Here is a 19,757-nt window from a genome sequence, read left to right as displayed (position 1 = left end):
TTGAAGAAGAAATATGCAGTATGCAAGGTGCATCACTGTAAACCAAGTTTCCAAAAACATACACCATCATCCACACCATACCAACACAGTACAACCCAATAAAATGCATACAAAAAACCCATATAGTTTCCAAGTTAAAAAAAACAAAAACACCACACACTTAAAATTCTCATGTTGATGTCTGTGTATATTCAGAATATTCAGCAAGCCTATAATATAATAGAACAGAACATAAGCAGGAAGAATTAAGACTTTTTTATAGAAAATAAACTTAACTGTAGTATTCTAATCACCTGTCATTCAGTCTTAATTTAATTTATATATAATTTTAGTGCAGAATATTTACATTTACGACATTTGGAAGATGCCTGTATCCAGAGCGACTTACATTTAATTTATACATCTGAGCAGTTGAGGGTTAAGGGCCTTGCTCAAGGGCCCAACACCGCGTTTGGAAGCCCAACGTCTTAACCACCAAATTCAAAATTCAGATACCAGTCTTACAGTATTTCACAACCTCTTAACAGGACATACATATGGCCAGATAAATATTCTCCAACAGTTTTTGTAGGGACAGAGCATGGGCTGCAGTCTTAAAGGGATAGTTCACCCAAAAATGAAAATTCTGTCATCAATTACTCACTGTCATGCCATTACAAACCCATAAGACCTTCGTTCATCTTTGGAACACAAATGAAGACATTTTTAATGAAATCTGGGAGATTTCCTGGAAGAATTATATGAAGCAATACAAATGCTGTGTGCGCTCAAAAAAAACCCAAAAACAAACTAAAATTAAGTCGTTATTCACAAAATACCATCCGCCCTCACGCTCTTACAACACAACGGGACCCGTAAGCGCTGCACTGTTTAGAAGAGGGAGAGGCACATAGAACAATCTTTATAACAAAGATGTCTGCAGATTTTGACATAGAGGAGGACCTGCATCTTTGTGTCTTATGGAAGTCTTATGGGTTTGGAACGACATGAGGGTGAGTAACTGATGACAATGTTCATTTTTGGGTGAACTATCTGTTTAAGGCTTTACATTACATGCCCATGGAATACGTTTATGATGCCATACCCAAACCCGATACTGCAGAACCTGTACAAAGTGATCACTGAATAAGATAAATGTGTCATTACTCTTGTTAATACAGGGTATTTCTGGTTTATGCCCTGGTTCTCTTTTAGGCCCTGGTTTGAAGAGACTGAATAGTGAGCTAAATCAGATTTAAGCAAAAACCTACCTCCAGCCCAATCTCAAAGCCTCCACCAAGACCAGCAATGCCAATGGCTGTGGGAGCTGACCATCCTTTATCAGACGACAAGAAACAAAGTCATGTTTTACTAAGTTACCCGTGTTCTATTGCCATTCATTAATATGGAAAATCTACTTAAAAAAAAATTAAATAAAAAAAAAAATCACTTATAAATATACAGATCTTCATTGTGTCCATGCCATTACTAATCTAACTGATGAAGTCATCAGTTAGATGGAAAAACAGACTGACATTTTTGATCAGACCCTTTAAACTACAGGACCAGCTTTCACTTAATTAAAAGGTATATCAAATACAACATCACCACCATCAGCAGGGGTGGACTAATCAGTAGCCCATGAGCCCAGAACAAACAGAATTTGTTTCTGCAGTAGTGATCAGTAGCCTAATACATAACGGTGTTACACAACTAGTATAGCTTGTTATTTTATCTTGTAATTGGTAATCACTGTTAATAAATTCTAAGTATAATGTTAACACTATATGGCCAAATGTATATGGACACTTGACCATCACACCATTATGCTGTCTTCCCCAAGCTGTTGCCACATATTTGGAACCACACAATTGTCTAGAAGGTCTTTGCATGCTGTAGATTTGAGATTGTCCTCCACTGGAAGAGGCCCAAACCCATTCCAGCATGACAATGCTCCTGTGCACAAAGCAAGCTCCATAAAAACATGGTTTGTCACAGTTGGAATTGAACTGCTCTAGCCCACAGCCGCACTCTAAAATATAGCATGAAGCCTTCCCAGAAGTGTGGCGGCTGTTATAGCAGCAACAGCAGGTGACAAACTTTGGAACAGGATGTTCAACAAGAATATATGATCATATAGTGTATGTTTGATAATGTATACTTGATAATTTGCATAGTGTTTGATAGTGCATAGTTTGCATAGTGTTTGATAGTGTATGCTTGATGATTTGCTTATTTTTCATGAGCTACCTAATGAATTTAGGATATATCCATCTCTAATAAGAACTTCATGAGGTTTAAATAGAATAGTTACAATACTGCACAATCTTAACAGTCTAGATCAATGATGATCAAAAGATGGGTGAAAAAAAAAAATCTGTTTAATGGCCACACTATAAAAACATTTATATATGTACTGCTCTAGTATAGGTCAATTATAAACTTAAACAAAATAAAACTGTAAATTAACCCTGAATGGATCATAGTAATTATACATGACATTCTTAAGATCAATGTTATGAGAACACAGGGAGTAGACTTTGCCTTTATGCAAGGAGTAAACCATTCTTATAGATCTGGGACATTATATTCATCATGCACGCATCCACCAATTTGTGGATTTCAAAGGATCTTGTCCAGTTCTGTTCTTTATGTTGCAAATTAAAAATGCATACTATATTTGCAAATAAATTTTTGCTTTTCAAAATGCATAAAAGAGCTGAAGACATTCTTCTTGCAACCTGATATTTAAAAAAAAAAAAATGGATTTCCATATATAACATTTAAAGGGACTATTTTATTGATTTGCTTCTGTTTCATCGGTGTGATTTCCACTGATGCAAAGAATTCTGTAGAGGTTTATTGACCTATACACATCAGGCCTTACTAATAAGATGCTTAAAAACAAAATCAACTTACTTCCATCAGGAAGACGAGCAATCACTATCCCACTTCCCCCTCGAGCAGTGATCAGAAATCCTGCTTTGATGACGGATAAGATTGCCAGTCCATGTGCTTTGGCAATCACATGGGCTTAAGTGGAGAGAAAGAAAAAGGAAAGCAGTGTCAATCTATAAACAACTGCAGCTCATTATAAATGTTTCGGAACTCCACACCTCATCCACACAAAACAAACAATTCCTACACTGTCCCCTCAAACTAGTTTAACTTTTATTAATTTACTATTGAAATTAGGAGTAGACACTTCAATATGTGTAAATATGAAACTAGTGTGATACTGTAGGTCACTAAAGTGAATATAAAAATCCAACGTATGTGAAGACAGACAGACGGACGGACTCCAATGAGATTTATGCACTCGTGTTATTTGCTAATTGATATTTTGAGTCATTACATGATGCAACCCTAGAAGTATACTTCAGATTAATAACACAAAATCAGACAATTTGACTGAAGCAATCATGTAGAAACAATTATAAATACATCAGTAGAATGTTTATTATGCAATCCAACAGACCAAACTAATTTTTACTAATTTCCCCTTCAAAACGATCAACTTGTGTACTAGATTGCTTACATAGACGACATTAACTCAAACAAATACTAGCAGAAGTAGGATTATAGAATAATCTTCTATTAAAAATAACAGCTCATCTCTAATAAACTTAGCACAGGCTATGACCCTAAATCTCTTTTAACTATCAGTTGTCAAACCATTGATTAAAAAACCTGACCGTGACATTTGTCAGCTGTCTAACTATAAGCCTATAATCAAACCACCCCTTTATTTCCAATTCCAAGATCCTAGAAAAGGTTACAGCACAGCAGTTAGGCTCATACTTGCATAGGAATCACATTCATGAATTCTTTCAATCAGGATTTACTTCTTATCACAGTACAAAGACAGCTCTGGTTAAAGTGGTAAATGATCTACTACTGGCCTCCAAACAAAAGTTGCTTGTGTTCCTAGACCCAAGTGCAGCTTTTGATACCATAGACCATAATATTCTTCATGACAGACTAGAAAATATTGTTGGGTTTAAGGGAATTGGCTCAGATCCTACTTGATTGATCATGATCAGTTTGTAGATGGAAATGGTGAGTTCTCTATGCATACCAAGTAAAGTTTGGTGTCCCCTCCTCAACCCGTCCCCCTCTCCCCCACCCCCCTTCACTCCAGTTTGTTGAAGGTAAAATGATGGGCAGCTTTATGTACCAGGGTGCCTTCATACCTGTGATGCTGTCTGTCTATCCCTTAAAGTTATGCTGTTATAGCTAGCCTTGCCGGAGTCATTGCTTGCACTCTGCGCCAAATGTACCACCTCTTAAACCATGATGAGACAAGAGCATACCCGATAACCCTTTCTCTCTGTGAAATTCTGATCGTCCCGTATTCATCTTTTGAAACCCATAGAAAACCTGTGGGGTGAATTGAAGAGGAGAGTCCACCAATGTGGACCTCGAAATTTGAAGGATCTGGAGAGATTCTGTATGGAGGAAAGGTCTCCGATCCCTTGCCATGTATTCTCCAACCTCATCAGGCATTATACAAGAAGTCTCAGAGCGGTTATCTTGGCTAAGGGAGGTAGCACAAAGTATTGACTAAAAGGGTGCCAATAATTGTTGCACACCCATATTTAAAGTTTTTTTTTTTTGATGAATCTGTGTTGTGTTTCCAATTGTTTGAGATCTATGTGAGCACAGTATTTTTGTGATTTTTTTTTTTTTTTTTTTTTAAAGAAGAACAAAAGGTTAAACAAAGAATTTCACAGCCTTCTTTGCTCATATTTACCAAGGGTGCCAATATTAGTTGAGGGCATGGTATATGTATATACAGTCAGGTCCATAAATATTTGGACAGTGATCATTTTTGTGATTTTGCTTCTGTACAACACCGCAATGGATTTGAAATGAAGCAATCAAGATGTGAAGTGTAGACATTCAGCTATAATTCACGGGGTTTAACAAAAATATTGCATTAATCATTCAGGAACCATTTTCCTCCATTTTCACAGGCTCAAAAGTAATTGGACAAACTAACAATTATAAATATTAGGATGATTTTTAATAAGTCAATGACTGCCTGAAATCTGGAACCTATGGACATGACCAAATGCTGCATTTCCCTTGAGACACTTTGCCAGGCCTTTACTGCAGCTGCCTTCAGTTCCTGCTTGTTTGTGGGTCTGTTTGCCTTCAGTTTTGTCTTCTGGACAATGACAACTTTCATATACTTCATATTTTCCTCTATTACTGCAAATTTCCCAGGCCCTGAAGCAGCAAAGCATCCCCACACATCACACTTCCACCACCCTGCTTGACTGTAGGTATGATGTTCTTTTTACGGAATACGGTGTTTGGTTTACACCATATGTAACGGGACCCTTGTCTTCCAAACAGTTCCGTTTTCAACTCATCAGTCCACAGAACATTCTCCCAAAAGGTCTGAGGATAATCAAGGTGTGTTTTGGCAAAATTCAGACAAGACCTAAAGTTCTTCTGGATTAGCAGCGGCAAGAGAGGCCTGTAGTTCCTTCGATGTTGTCCTTTGCTCTTTTGCGTCTTCCTGGATGAATTGTTACTGTGCTCTTGGAGGAATTTTGGAAGGTCGGCCACTTCAGGGAAAGTTTACTACTGTGCCGAGTTTTTACATTTGGAGGCAATGGCTTTCACTGTGGTTCTTTGGAGTAACAGAGACGTTGGATTAGCTTTGTAACCTTTCCCAGACTAATGTATTTCAATCATCTTCTTCCACATAATTTCTAGAATTTCTTTCAACTTTGGCATAGTGCGTTGTGTGTTACTGGGCAAGACCTTTTAACCAACTTCATGCTGATAAGTGTTGATTTGATTGAACAGGGTTTGCAGTAATCAGGCCTGGTTGTGTCTAGTCCACCTGGACCCCATTATGAATGCAATTTCATAGATTTGGGGAATTAGTAACTATATTTTCCACACAGGTCCAGTTGGTATTGGATAACTGTTTTGCTTCAATAAATAGCATTATGATTTAAAAACTGTATTTTGAGTTTACTCAGGTTATCTTTGTTTTATCTAAACAATTTAGGATGAGATGTACACAAACAGAAGAAATCAGGATGGGGCAAATACTTTTTCACAACACCATAATATATGGAGTACTAAACATTGTCGGTATCATGGAAATGTTTTTTTTTCTTGCTTGTTTTTTTTTAGCTGTTTGTCATAAGGACCTACTGTAATTTATATAACTACAATTCGGTGGCAAGACTTTATGTTTTCAGTATTCCTTGTTTATCATTAAAATTATATAAAAATATTTTTTGGATTTTCTTAGGCAAAGATGTGATACGATATAGTCTTTAAGTGTTAAAGATAATAACTAACATTGTGCTAAGCTTTTGACCACACGACAAATCTTACTGGACATTTTTTTGATGAGTTTGTTTTGATTTGTAGCAGCACCACACACACCAACCTGCCAGTGTCACTGCTGTACAGAGAATGTACACAAGGCAATTTTTGTACACAAAGTACAGTGAGGACTAATTAAGAGAATTTTTTTGTAACGCCACAGACAGGCATGTCGTAAACGTTGTAAATCATAAGCTTGCTTATCTTACTATAAGATAAGGTTTATGACAAAGTAAAGATTGTCAAGTAGTATTTTAAATCAATTAGTTAAAAGGCTGTCATAAGGACATTATTTGTATATGCTGGTGTCAGTTATTGTTAAATATAGACAAATTTGTGGAGACAGTGATGATTTATGATTTTTTTTTCCCCCACTCACGACCAGGCTCAGCGTATGTTCTAAAAGCTTCAGCAAGTGGGTAAAATGTATAACTATAATGATTATTATTATTATTAAAACGTAGGGACAGCAGTTGGATTACACGCACTAGTGGCATTACACCACTTAATTATTCATTAATGACCATTTTGGGGGGAAAAAAAAAGAGGTTTGTTCGTCTGTTGATGCTTTATTTTATGATAAAGAATGAAACCTGAAAAAACAAAAAAGTAATGGATAAATATCGCTTACCTGGAATAAGTTTGTCAGGGCCTTGTCTGTTGGAAATCTCAGTGAATTCCCGGAGGATTTTAGCAGCCTTCTTAGCTTCAGATTTTAGGTTGGATGGAATCGGACTGTTCACTGTAAATAAACAAATTAACAGCATACTTACAACATATATAGTTAAGGCATTAATACAAATACTAAATGTGTACAGACTTATCTTCTGTCAAACAGGACACTGAAAGCCTCATAGAAGCCTAAACAACTTCGACAGATGGTTGGACTAGCTACTAGTTTAGTCTTAAAACCCAGATAAATTAATGGAACCTCATTTTCAATTGCTGTTTTTAAGATTCATGTCAGATACAAACAAACAATCACCTCTTGTGTCTATATTGGTGGTAGCACAGGACCCAAAAATTGGAGGGGGGGGGGATTATGCCAGTTCACCAGCTTCCTTCCCTTAACTGATTACATTAATTACTAATCATACAAGCTAAAACCTACTTTAGATATAGACTGGCTCCACTAGACATTTAAACACTGAAAAAGTCATATTAAGTCATAAAAGTGATGTCGTTGCTGTCACAGTGGCCATGATGAACCGTGCTAATTAGTTTTTGACAATTATTTACTTGCTTATTTTTCTTTAATTATGGGTGGACCCAAAATGTACATTTTCTGTTTTGGGAGTGTCACACTATAAATCGCCTCTGGTCAAATATCACTCCTGAGGTGTCTTTCCCCACCCTCTACTTTATGAGTAATGGCACAAGCTCAACAGGTATTTTTGTTGAGCATATTGTACTTACCAGAGCTACCACCCACATTAATATCTGCTTACATCATCCCAAGTTAAAATGATTAACACTAGCTACATTAATATTTCTCCATTTATTAAAAATTTCTGGTTATGTCTTTTGAAGGTTTCCATGAACACATTTGACCTAGCATTCTTGCACTACGCCCACATGCTTGTACATACACTTAAGTCCTCTGGCATGTGGCTGCTAATTGGTCAGATTATACACAAAACATTACTCATTCAATCTTCAGGGCTGAATCACTAAATTTAAACCTGATCAGACAACTGGTACAGATGAAAGTTATTTTTGCCAACTGGTCCCTTGTCATAGTTTACGCAGGGAGGTGCATGCAAATGTCACTTTCAATGCAGTCTTTCAAGTTTTGGAATTGCTAAAACCAGCTCTGACAACAAGACAGTTCTCCATTACACGTGGGAGACACCTGCTTCAATACAAACACTGTAATGCTGTACACGGTAACCACCGTTTAGGATGTTTTAAAAACAGGTGCCAATCTTCACTTGTTTATTACATAGCCAACTAACAAGGAGATTACCCATGAGCAACAAAGAAAACACTGCACAACAATGCCAATTATGTTAATTACTTGTGGGCAGAAGCCGACTTGACCATTAATACGTCCCATTTTTAAATTGGTATGATGAACCATTAGTATCCCAAGTTAGAAATACTAATAAAATGATATAATGAGTCAATTATTTACCTTAGACTAACGATAACTGATCTGATCAGTTACCAGATCTTACTGTTACAGACTTACATTCATTCACGTCAGCTACTGCACAGAGTTTCATCAATAACCTCCCAGAGTTATCAACTATAACTGGATCACCGTCTGATCCCAAAGAACTTTATCAGGCGACCGAATGCTTAGAGTCAAATGTTGTGCTACACGCTAGACCAGGTAGCGCCACTTAAAAGGAAAATAATTGGAGAGAAAAAGCTAGCACCCTGGTATAACAGTTACACACACCTTAAAACCGACCACTCGACAATTCGAATGTAAATGGAATCAAATCAATTTGGTTGTATTTCAAAGAGCTTGGAAGGAAAGCCTTCTGAACTATAGAAAATCTCTTAGTGTTTCTAGATCATCTCTCCAGCCTAACTAAAAATAACAAAAACAGTCCTAGATTCCTATTCAACCCAGTAGCAAAATTAACTAGGAATAAATCCACCACAGAAACAGGCACAATCATTACATAGTAGTGATGATTTCATGTATTTTTCATTAGTAAAATTGAAAATCTTAGACATGAAATTCAGAATATTAATTTAAAACCAGGCAGCTTCATAATTAACCCTGTAGATAATAATATAGCAATATTAGATCAATGATTAGAATGTTTTACTCCAATAAGAGAGACCGAACGGATTTCATTAATTTCATCAAAATCATCTACTTGTATACCAGATCCCTTGCCTACATGCTTCTTCAAACAGATTATTCCAAAAGTAATCAAATCCCTTCTAAAAAGAATCTACTCTTCCCTTAGCACTGGCTATGTACCTAAATCACTTAAACTTATGGTTATTAAACCCCTGATTTAAAAAAAAAAAAAAAAACCAAACACACCTGACCTCGACCCCTGTCAATTGTCCAGCTAAAGGCCAATATCAAATATCCTGTTTATCTCCAAGATCTTAGAAAGGGCTATAGCACAGCAGCTATGCTTGTTCCTACATAGAAATAATATTCATGAAATCCATCAGTCAGGATTTAGGCCTCATCATAGCACAGAGACAGCGCTAGTTAAAGAAGTAAATGCCCGACTACTGGCTTCTGATGAGGGTTGTGTCTCCTCGCTTGTGTTTGACCTTAGGGCAGCTTTTGATACTACTGATCATACTATTCTCCTCGATAGACTAGAAAATGTTGTTGGCATTAAGGGAACAGCCCTCTCCTGGCTCAGATCTTATTTGACCGATTGTCATCAGTTCGTAGACGTAAATGGAAACTTCTCTGTGCATACTGAGGCAAAGTTTGGTGTTCCACAAGGTTCTGTTTTAGGCCCACTGTTTTTTTACTTTATATGTTACCTCTGGATCAAATTATTCATAAACATGGAATTAGCTTCCACTGTTCTGCTGATGACACACAGTTGTATGCTTCAGCAAAGCCAAATGACAGACACCAGCTTAACAAAGTTGAGGTATATTTAATGGACATCAGACAATAGATGCTTCTTAACTTCCTCCTTCTTAATTTTGACAAGAATGTGGTCCTACTACTAGGACCACATGCAGCTAGAAGTAAGCTTTCAGATCATATCGTAACTCTGGATGGCCTTTCTGTCTCATCATGTGCAGCAGTAAAAGACCTTGGTGTGATTATTGACTCCATTCTTTCATGTGATGCACATGTAGCTAATATTACTAGGATAGCCTTTCTTTCATCTCAGAAATATTGCCAAGATAAGATGTATAATGCCACTACACGATGTAGAAAAATTAGTTCATGCTTTCGTCACCTCTAGGCTGCATTACTGTAATGCCTTACTGTCTGGATGTTCCAGTAGGTGCATAAACAAACTCCAGTTAGTTCAGAATGCAGCTGCAAGAGTCCTTACTAGAACCAGAAAATATGACCACATTACCCCTATCTTATCCACACTGGCTAACAGTAAAACTTCACATTGACTATAAAATACTACTATTGATCTGTAAATCAGTGAATGGACTCACGGCACAGTTTCTAAGTGAACTTTTGGTCTTTTATAACCCGCCACGCCTACTTCGATCAAAAGGTTCAGGCTATTTGTTGGTACCTCGAATAGTGAAGACTACAGCAGGGAAGAGGAAGAGTTTTCTCTTATAGAGCCCCACAGTTATGGGACAGCCTCCGAATTAGTGTTCAGGACTCAGACAGGAGTCTCAGTATTTAAGTCTAGGCTGAAAACATTTGTTTACTCAAGCTTTCCATGCATAGCCTTTTTAAAAAAAAAAAAACAAAAAAAAAAAAAACACAAAGTACACCTTCTTACACTGTACACTAGGTCAATAAGCATACCTAACAGTCTCTCCCTCTCTTTCCCTCCCTATCCCGCTCTCCTACTATCAAGCTGTACATGATACTCCTGAGACGCCAGTAATCCTGACTCTTTCTGCTCTCCGGACCTGAATGTTCCATCCTGGTGCCATAATTCTTGGAGTTCTCATCAACTGGAGGCTACATTCTGCTGCTGAGGACAGCCCCAAGCAGTAAAGCCTGAATATTGTTGAGATCGCTGAGTGTGGCGCTACTGGAAGTACCATGGGAATGTTTTTGGACCTCAATTTCACATGGATAGTTGTGTGTTCACTGGGACTACAGTTGCTGCTATGGCCTTAGGACTGCAATTACCACATACATTTTTGCACTTAAGTCTCCTTTAGGGAACAGTGGATCAGCTCAACAAAACAGACTTCATATAAAAACCATAATGAACTTCCCTTTACTCTCACACTATCCGTTGTTACCCAGATGAGGAGGAGTTCCCTTCTGAGTCTGGTTCCTCTCAAGGTTTCTTTTTCATATCGTCTTAGGGAACTTTTCCTCGCCAAGAGCTCGCACATTAGGGATAAATTCACATATTTAAAATCTGTATCCGGTGTTTATATATGTTTCTCTAAAGCTGCTCTGAGACAAGGCAATTGTAAAAAGCGCTATATAAATAAAATTGAATTGAATCTAAAGAAGTTAGTTGTTTTTTTGCCAAGTGATTTTCAAATTATCCTTCTTTTGTGTTTCATGTTTGTCACAGTCACAACACTTATATTACCTATTGTTACAACATTGTTCTTGTTTAGGAAGCATTTATCTAGTAAGAAATAAAGCATGATAACCCCAAAGCTAATTATCTTCCAGTAATAGCAAATCCAGGTTTTGTTTAGACTTATGTAGCAGCAACTTCCCAAAATAACAAAAATTAACAAGTCAAGCATCAGCAGAACAATATATTTCCTGTTATTACTTACACAGCGATAAACAGCTGTTCCCTCACCAATTTCTCTTTTTTTTTCCTCTTATGAAGTTAATAAGACAAAAACATGTAGCTTGTTCCATTACTGAGAAACTACCAAGCCCTCCACCATGAAGGCTGTCCCATGTCAGAAATCATAAAGGAACAGCTTACAAAGCACTGAGACTGGAGAGTCCTTCCAAAAATGCTAAATAAACAATTTGTCACAGAAAACTTAATTGCACTTAAAGTTCTTTTAGTCTGTATAAGCGCTGTGTCCGCCATGCATGTCCCTGTGAATGAACTGTTACCATTGAAATGATAAAGTATTGAAACAAGCACAGTAATATAAATCTGTAATTCGCCTTGCTGTTATAGAAAAAGAATCACTTTCTGACCAATCAGAACTGAGGATTCAAGAGTGCTGTGGTATAATACTATACTAAGTAGTAGGTTTTTTTAAATGAATACAATCAAACAGCTGTTAGACAGTCACATGCTGAGTATTTCATCTGTATTTTCAGGAGGTATTACAACTGTTACCTAATAAAGAACAAATGATTCAACAACTTGGCCTCCCACACTTTCCATATCATTTAATGGCCTGAATTCACCTTCCTATTTACAGGTAGAAGGAACAATAAAAAAAATACCCTATTGTAAAGTTCTCATCTCATACCATCCAGTTCCCCACCATGATCCTGTCCATTCCTCTCCAAAAACATGACAGTTTTTTTAGCATGGCTTCCATGTTTAAAATCAAATTTGACCTGAGGTTGTGACCTTAAGAAAAAGTCACAGCAGTGGCTAACTGTGGATGTTTTCTGTGGCTGAATCACAAGAACAAGCAATGAATTCATTCACTTGTCGGGGTTAAACAAAAAAAAAAAAAAAAAAAAAAAAAATATATATATATACTCCAATATACAGGGATTTTTGTGCTTGCTCAACATTACCCTGCATTGGAAAAATATTAACTGAATTATGCCTAGAACCAGATTCCCAAAAGTATTGTAAAGTTCATACCATTTTAACTGATTTAGTGTGATACTTGCTCTAGTATTAAATAAAATAATTAAGTAAAAAAAAAAAAAAACTTATTACCCTATACAGTCCCCTCTGAAGCTATTGGAACGACAAGGCTAATTTGCTTGCTTTTGCTATACACCAAAGACATTTGGGTTTGAGATCCAAAGATGAATACAAGATCAGAGTTGGGGGTTTCAGCTTTTACTTCCTGGAATTTACATCTAGATGTGTTAAACAACATAAAGAGCGCCTTTGTGTGTCAGCCCACCCAATTTGTAGGCAAGCAAAAGTATACAAAACAGATAAATCTTGAAGTACAGGGGAATCTCAAAACATTCTAATATCGTGGAAAAGTTCATTTCTTTCTGTAATTTAACTCAAAAAGTGGAACTTTCATATGTTCTAGATTCACACAAAGTGAAATATTTCAAGCATTCAAAATATTTCAAAAGATATTTCTTTTTTGGGGTTTTGAAATCAAAAATCCAGTATCTCAAAATATTAGAGTGATTAGAACAGACTGGAGGGAGAAATTAGGGTCCCCTCTTCAGGAGGTGAAATGCATGCTCAATCAAGTTAAGGTCTGGTTTTGGATCTTGCTGCATGATAAAGTTCCTCCTGAATAATTTTGATGCAATTGCATGTGATGCAAATTAGCTGACAAAATGCTCCTGTAATCTTCTGAATTCATTCTGCTGCTACCATCATGAGTTACATCATCAATAAAGATTAGTGCGCCTGTTCCAGAAGCAGCCATGCAAACCCAAGCCATGACACTACCGACACCATGTTCCACAGATGAGCTTTTATGTTCCGCACCCCAAGTAAATCTTTTCTTTCTCCACACTTTGGTAGAAGTCAACATTGGTTGCAGAACTTTTGTTCCATTCCAATTCCAATCTGGCTTTCTGATTCTTACTGCTGATGAGTGGTTTGCATCTTGTGGTATGGCATTTATATTTCTGCTCTCAAAGTCTTCAAATGGTGGATTGCGAGATACCTTCACCTCTGCCCTGTGGAGGTTCTTGATAAGGTCACTCACTTTTTTGGGGTTTTTCTTCATAGCTCCCACAATTTTTCATTCGTCAGCTGTTGTTTTCCTTGGCTGACCCATTCGGTATCTGTTGCACAGTACACCAGTGGTTTCTTTCTTTTTCAGGACATTTCAAATTGTTGTATTGGCTATGCCAAATTTATTTTCCCCTCTCTTCTGTGCTTCAAAATGGCTTGCCTTAGACAGCTCTCTGATCTTCATGTTGGCGTATCCTTTTTAATAATAAATGTAGTCATCACAGGTAAAACTAAAGGCTAAATCCAAGCATAGATGTTCAGAGCTATTTGTTGTTTAAACAATCAATCTAACAGGACACATGTGGGTAAAGGGACACACCTGGGAAACAACCAACACCTGCAAGTCACGACCGAATACGTTTGCTCGCCTACACATTGGGTGGTCTGATACAAAATGTGCTATGTTCGATGTTGTTTAACACATCTACACGTAAATACCAGGAAATAAAGGATGAAATTCTAAACGCATCTTTTGATCTCAAACCCAAATGTCTACAGTCTACAACAAAACAAATAAATTGGCCTTGCCATTCCAACAGTTTCGGAGGGGACTGTACATACAGACAAAAAGACAGAATTCACTTGGTCTTAAACTCTAATGATGTCTCATAATTGGACACTTGTTAGAAAGTGAGAGCCTGCATTGCATGGAATTAACAACCCCCTGCTCATGTCTCTGGTCTCAACTACAGATGTGCAGTTATTTTTGTACTTGTATTGTTGCATGTTCATGTCAATAAACAATCTTTTTTTTAATGAGAATCATACTTCAGGAACGTAAAAACCTCCTGCTGATTTGCACTTTTCTTGTTGCAGGATAAGTCTGGATAAGTCTCTTACTGGAAGGCTTTCTTTAATTTAAAAAAAAAAAAAAAAAAAAACCAACCCTCTGTATTGGTAGTCATTTAGAACATGCTAGCTGTTCAATGTGAATAATGTATTTGGTTATATTTCTACTGTAGTGCATCATGTTGAAGCACATATTGAGATCAGTATTATTTCATGCACATCACACTGTAAATTAAATGGAATTCACTTTGTGCATACACTGCTGCATTCAACACCTGACTCAGCCTGGCAACTATTCATGTTAAATAGCTGCTGACATGAATTCTACTCATACTTTCATAAAGGGTATGACATTAGCATTTAGTCCAGTGACAATCACATTATTATTTTTACCACAATATACCAATCAAGACTAAATGATCTGTTTATATTACACATAGAAAAATGAATACAGTCTAAGATTTGACATGTTAAGACTTGGAGTCTCCTTCCATTTATATCTTTGGAAAAGAGCTGCTGGCCAGCACTAAATTTGTGTATGGTAGATGTGTTTCATCTACATGGAACCCTAAGTTTCATGCATACAGCCTAGAGTAGGTATTAACACTCCATGTTCTGATTATCCAACCACAGTGAAAATTCAAATCACACATACCTAGGCGCCAAAGGTCATGTCTTGTCTCTTTCTCTAGCAACCCATAGCATTGGCAAGTCTCAAAGATGTTCCTAAAGTGGAAGGTGAGTGTACCTCTCAAGCAGTCCTAGGATTTGAATTTAAAACCTCTTAGTTCACAAATTCTTATCTTTTACTACTCAATTACATCTTTGAGATAGTTATACCACTATGTAATGGTATATGACGTGCATTACAGTTACACCCTGCCTCAGTTGCCTGTGATGTTTTGAAAGTATTTTTCCAGTCATGTTATGTCAGTTATAATTATTATACAGTCGGTTGCCAGTGATTTATTACACACAGCCTCTCTTATACAGTCTCTGATACAGTGCCATACACCATCATTCCACTACCATGTACTGTACACCAGCAATAAATATCCAGATAATTGTATACCTACAGCAAAGTGCACTTACATGGATGGTATAGGTTGGTACAGAGTCAGTGTGGATATGCATAAGAGTTGGCTAAATATTGAAAGCAAATCACTAAACAAGTCTGTTATATTCTTGAGAATGTTGACCCAAGCTGCACAGAATATCCTCATGTACTCCCTGTGTGGTAATAACCGCTGTTTCCTATCCTGGCATCAGCTGACACCTAAACCTTGTAAGCAACAGGCTTTTTTCAACTGTTTATTCATTTATCACAACAACCTCTTGTTTGCTGTGCTCAAAGGCTCAAATTCCTTTCGAAAATAGCACACACCCTTAAAGTATTTTTAAATGCAAAAATAAGCATGACTTGTTCAAGAAGGAAAGAATGGTCTTTTTAGTATCACAGTAGCTTTCTTAGGCAAGCGTACTGAAATTTGATAGGTATAAGGATGGAAGGGCATTCGGTTTACAGTTCCCAACAAAAGTATTGGAATGGGAAGGGCAGTTCTTTTGTTTTTGCTATACTCATGTGGTTTTGAGAGACGATTATGAGAGGATATAAAAGCAAAATTTCTGATCTTTTTCCTTATATTTACACATAAATGTGTTAAACGGTTTAGCACATGGCATCATTGGTGGCAGACCACCCAATTTTTAGGTGAGCAAAATTATTGGAATAGATAGCCTTAAAGCAAATAACACTTAATATTCAGTTGCATATACCTGCTTGGGGTACTGTATATTAGGGATGTCACGAGAACCGATACTTTGGTACTAAGTCGGTACCAACATTCTTAAAATGTGACTGTACTTGTTTTTCTGCAGTAGCATAGATACCTTTGATAATGAAGGTACCGGGGTTGCAATTCTTCCGGAACTGATGGGGGCAGCAAATAGGCGCAAGTGTTTTAGTCGGTCCACAAGTGGTAAAGAAGAAGAACGCCTACAAGCACAGGGGAAAAACTACAGAAGACAGCGACAATTTTAGTTCCGCCCCGACTCGTTGAGAGGAAAGGTAGCATTGGTTGCCATCGTTCATTTCAAACAAAGCGAGGAAACACTTGAAATTTGGTGAAGCACCTGAAAGACGGTCCCTATATTATGTTTGTTTGAGGCAGCTGGCATTGTGGCCATGAAACCAGCTAACGACATGCTCCATGTAATGTTTGTGTTATCCAGTTATTTGTTAACGATGCTAACGCATTGCAGTGTTATAAACTACCTCCGAATGGGCCACCATGCATCGCCATTCAGCTCGTGTCCTGTCAGCTAAATGTAGCCTAATGTCACTAATAATTATTCACATGTTCCTGCTTTTAATAAATCTTTGTGACCTGCCACCACATCAGTGAATTTAAACTAATGCTTGCATTCAGAGTATAAGGGGTGTGTGTGTGTGTGTGTGTGTGTGTGCGCGTGTGTGTGTGCGCATGCACGTGCATTTAGGAGTGCACCTTAGCACTTGTTATTAGCACATAGCACTGTTTTATTAGTTATTGTCAGAGTGTTTGATGACTAAAATATCCCTCTCTCTCTCTCTCTCTCTTTGTCAGTATCAGCCAGAGGAGGAGGTCCTCCAGGAGTTTTTTTTTTTGTTTTTTCTTCATTATTAATTTATTTTTTAAACCACACCATGGTATCGACTTTGGTATCGAGTATTGTATACTTTTGGTGTTATCAGTACCGACTACTAGATTTTTGGTATCGTTACATCCCTACTGTATATAATAATACAGTATACACACAGCATCCACATTAGGAAGACCTGTATATTCATGAAAAAATATCCAATCGGCCAATCAAGGGGCAGCAGCACAATCCATAAAATCATGCAGGATCACTGAAACTAGATGGTTAAAAACTGGGAGGAAATCAATCACCCAGTCTTTTTCCAATCTTCTGTCCAGTTTCAGGGAACTTGTGCCCACTGTACACGGTTCTTGCCGGAGAGGAGTAGACTCTGTGGAGTAGATGTGGCCTTCAACTGTTGTCATTTGTCTCACCATAGTTGTAAAGATTGTTTATTTTAGTTGTAGTATTCTTCTTGGCAAATCAAACCAGTCCAGCCATTCTCTTTTGACCTCTCTCTCATCAACAACAAGTGCTGCTCACTGGATGTTTTATTGTTTTGTTTTTTTTTTTGCAATATTCTGTGAACTACTGAGCATGAAGATCTCAGATCATCATTTCTGAAATACTCAAACCAGCCAATCTGGCACCAACAACCATGCCACGGTCAACATCAGTGAGATCACATTGTTCCCCATTCTGATGTTTGATGTGAACATTAAAGCTTTTGGCATGTACTAAAATATACACTCATTGTCCACTTTAATAGGACCAGCATGTTAGCAAGGGCTTGCAAAGATGTCTGAACATTTTATGGATGTATTAAAAAAGTGCATTTATATTGTTGTACATATGCTTTCAAAGGGCCATTTAAAACAATGATCATAGCATTTACCGCTACAGATTCACCTTTAACAACTGTTATCAATTTCTAACTAGGTTTCAATTGCTATACCACACATGGCTATGAAGTTGCACTCCTAAGCCGCTCATGATGCCTCCAGAAAATGTCTTCCAGCTCCCTGGAAGTAATATGTTGTATGCTGTTCCATGCATCAATTCATATCACCCAAATCCCCCCGTCAGACTGGACTTCCCAGTGGGGGTAGATTAACAAATGCAATCATAATAAAAGGAATAAGAATGAGAATATAATTTTTATGATTACTACTGTACCAGTAATTGCTGCTTATGCAGATTTACATGATATATTAGCCTGTAATTAGTGAATAAGTGACTCACAAAGCAAAACAGAAGTAGAATGTAAAACGCAAAAGCTTGCGACAACGTAATTATTTCTTAATTCATATTTACCAGAGATAATGACAGATTACAAATGCAGCTTCCACCCAGCGAGAGAAAGCGAAAACATCTGCTGTGATCAGAGCCGATTTAAAATTTGACATAGAATTAATTCAAGAAGGTGAATTCTGAGTGATCACAGTAGTGAGGGCTAGTTAATGTGTCAGACAAACAACTTCATCGACTAAACTTTAGAATGATCACTACCAAACGTAATCAGGAAGAGATAAGCTCCAAATGACTTTAATTTAAAGTTGCATTCTCACATGCAGTGTAACTGAACAGAATATTACTAAGTGACCAAATCTATTATTGAGCTATTTAAGAGACACCACAACTAACCATTTATCACGCATCATTATGTTGCAAGCCTATCAAAAAGAAGCTCTTAGTTACTTACATCGAATTCTTTAACATTTAATAAATCAGTAAAAATGTCATTTATTTTAGAGCACGGTTTCTTTTTCTTATCATCATTTTCAAAACCTGCATGGATGTAAGGTGTCTGTTTCAACAGTGATAACTGCTTTGTTAAAGAGAACACATAATATGAATAAAAAAAATAAAATAAGACGAAGAAGAAGACTAAGAAGAAATTTTAATAATGGTGATCAGAAGTACAGTGCCCTCCTAATATTGACACCCTTGGTATATATGAGCAAAGGCTGTGAAAAAATTGTCTATTGTGTAACCTTTTCATCTTTTGTTCAAAAAAAAAAAAAAAAAAAAAAAAAAAAAAATTCACAAACACAACAGGTTTATTTAAAAAAAAAAAGTTAAATATAGGTGTGGAACAATTATTGGCACACTTTCAGTTAACCTGCGTGAAGTTGGCCCCCCACCAAACGCAAAACGTCGGCAAAATAGTCTCAATCGTTTGTGCCATAAAAATTTTTTGTTTGTGCTGCTTCGGTTCTGGAGATATTAGAAGAATATTTATAGGTCATTCTGGGGTCACTCAGCCACCCCACACGCTCCAAATTCACCACAAATAGTCTCAATTGTTTGTGCTCCGTTTGGGCTGGTTTGTGCCGAGAAAAGTTTCATTTGTGTTGCTTTCATTTTTAAAGTATTAGACATTTGACAGTGACGTCACCAGCCCCCCCACATAGTTCACTCCAAATATTTTTTTTATATTATTTATATTTATTTATATATATATATATATATATATATATATATATATATATATATATATATATCTCACACATACACATACATACACACGCATGTGGAAAC

The 19,757-nt window shown here is 36.9% G+C and overlaps 1 protein-coding gene across 1 annotated transcript in view; it reads right to left on the bottom strand.

The window, feature by feature from the left end:
* The window catches only part of sh3yl1 (SH3 and SYLF domain containing 1), a 42,798-nt gene that overhangs the window by 17,433 nt on the left and 5,608 nt on the right, over positions 1-19,757 (bottom strand). The window contains exons 2-4 of the mRNA XM_053632058.1: positions 6,965-7,075; positions 2,899-3,012; positions 1,251-1,315 (exon numbers count right to left, since the gene is read on the bottom strand). Of these exons, the coding sequence (XP_053488033.1) occupies positions 1,251-1,315; positions 2,899-3,012; positions 6,965-7,075 (290 nt within the window). The remainder of the gene's footprint in view (positions 1-1,250; positions 1,316-2,898; positions 3,013-6,964; positions 7,076-19,757) is intronic.

Source organism: Ictalurus furcatus, chromosome 9, assembly GCF_023375685.1.
Source record: "Ictalurus furcatus strain D&B chromosome 9, Billie_1.0, whole genome shotgun sequence".
Lineage (NCBI taxonomy): Eukaryota > Metazoa > Chordata > Actinopteri > Siluriformes > Ictaluridae > Ictalurus > Ictalurus furcatus.
Note: the sequence above shows the minus strand (reverse complement) of the source record. Positions and strands in the feature narration are given on the sequence as shown.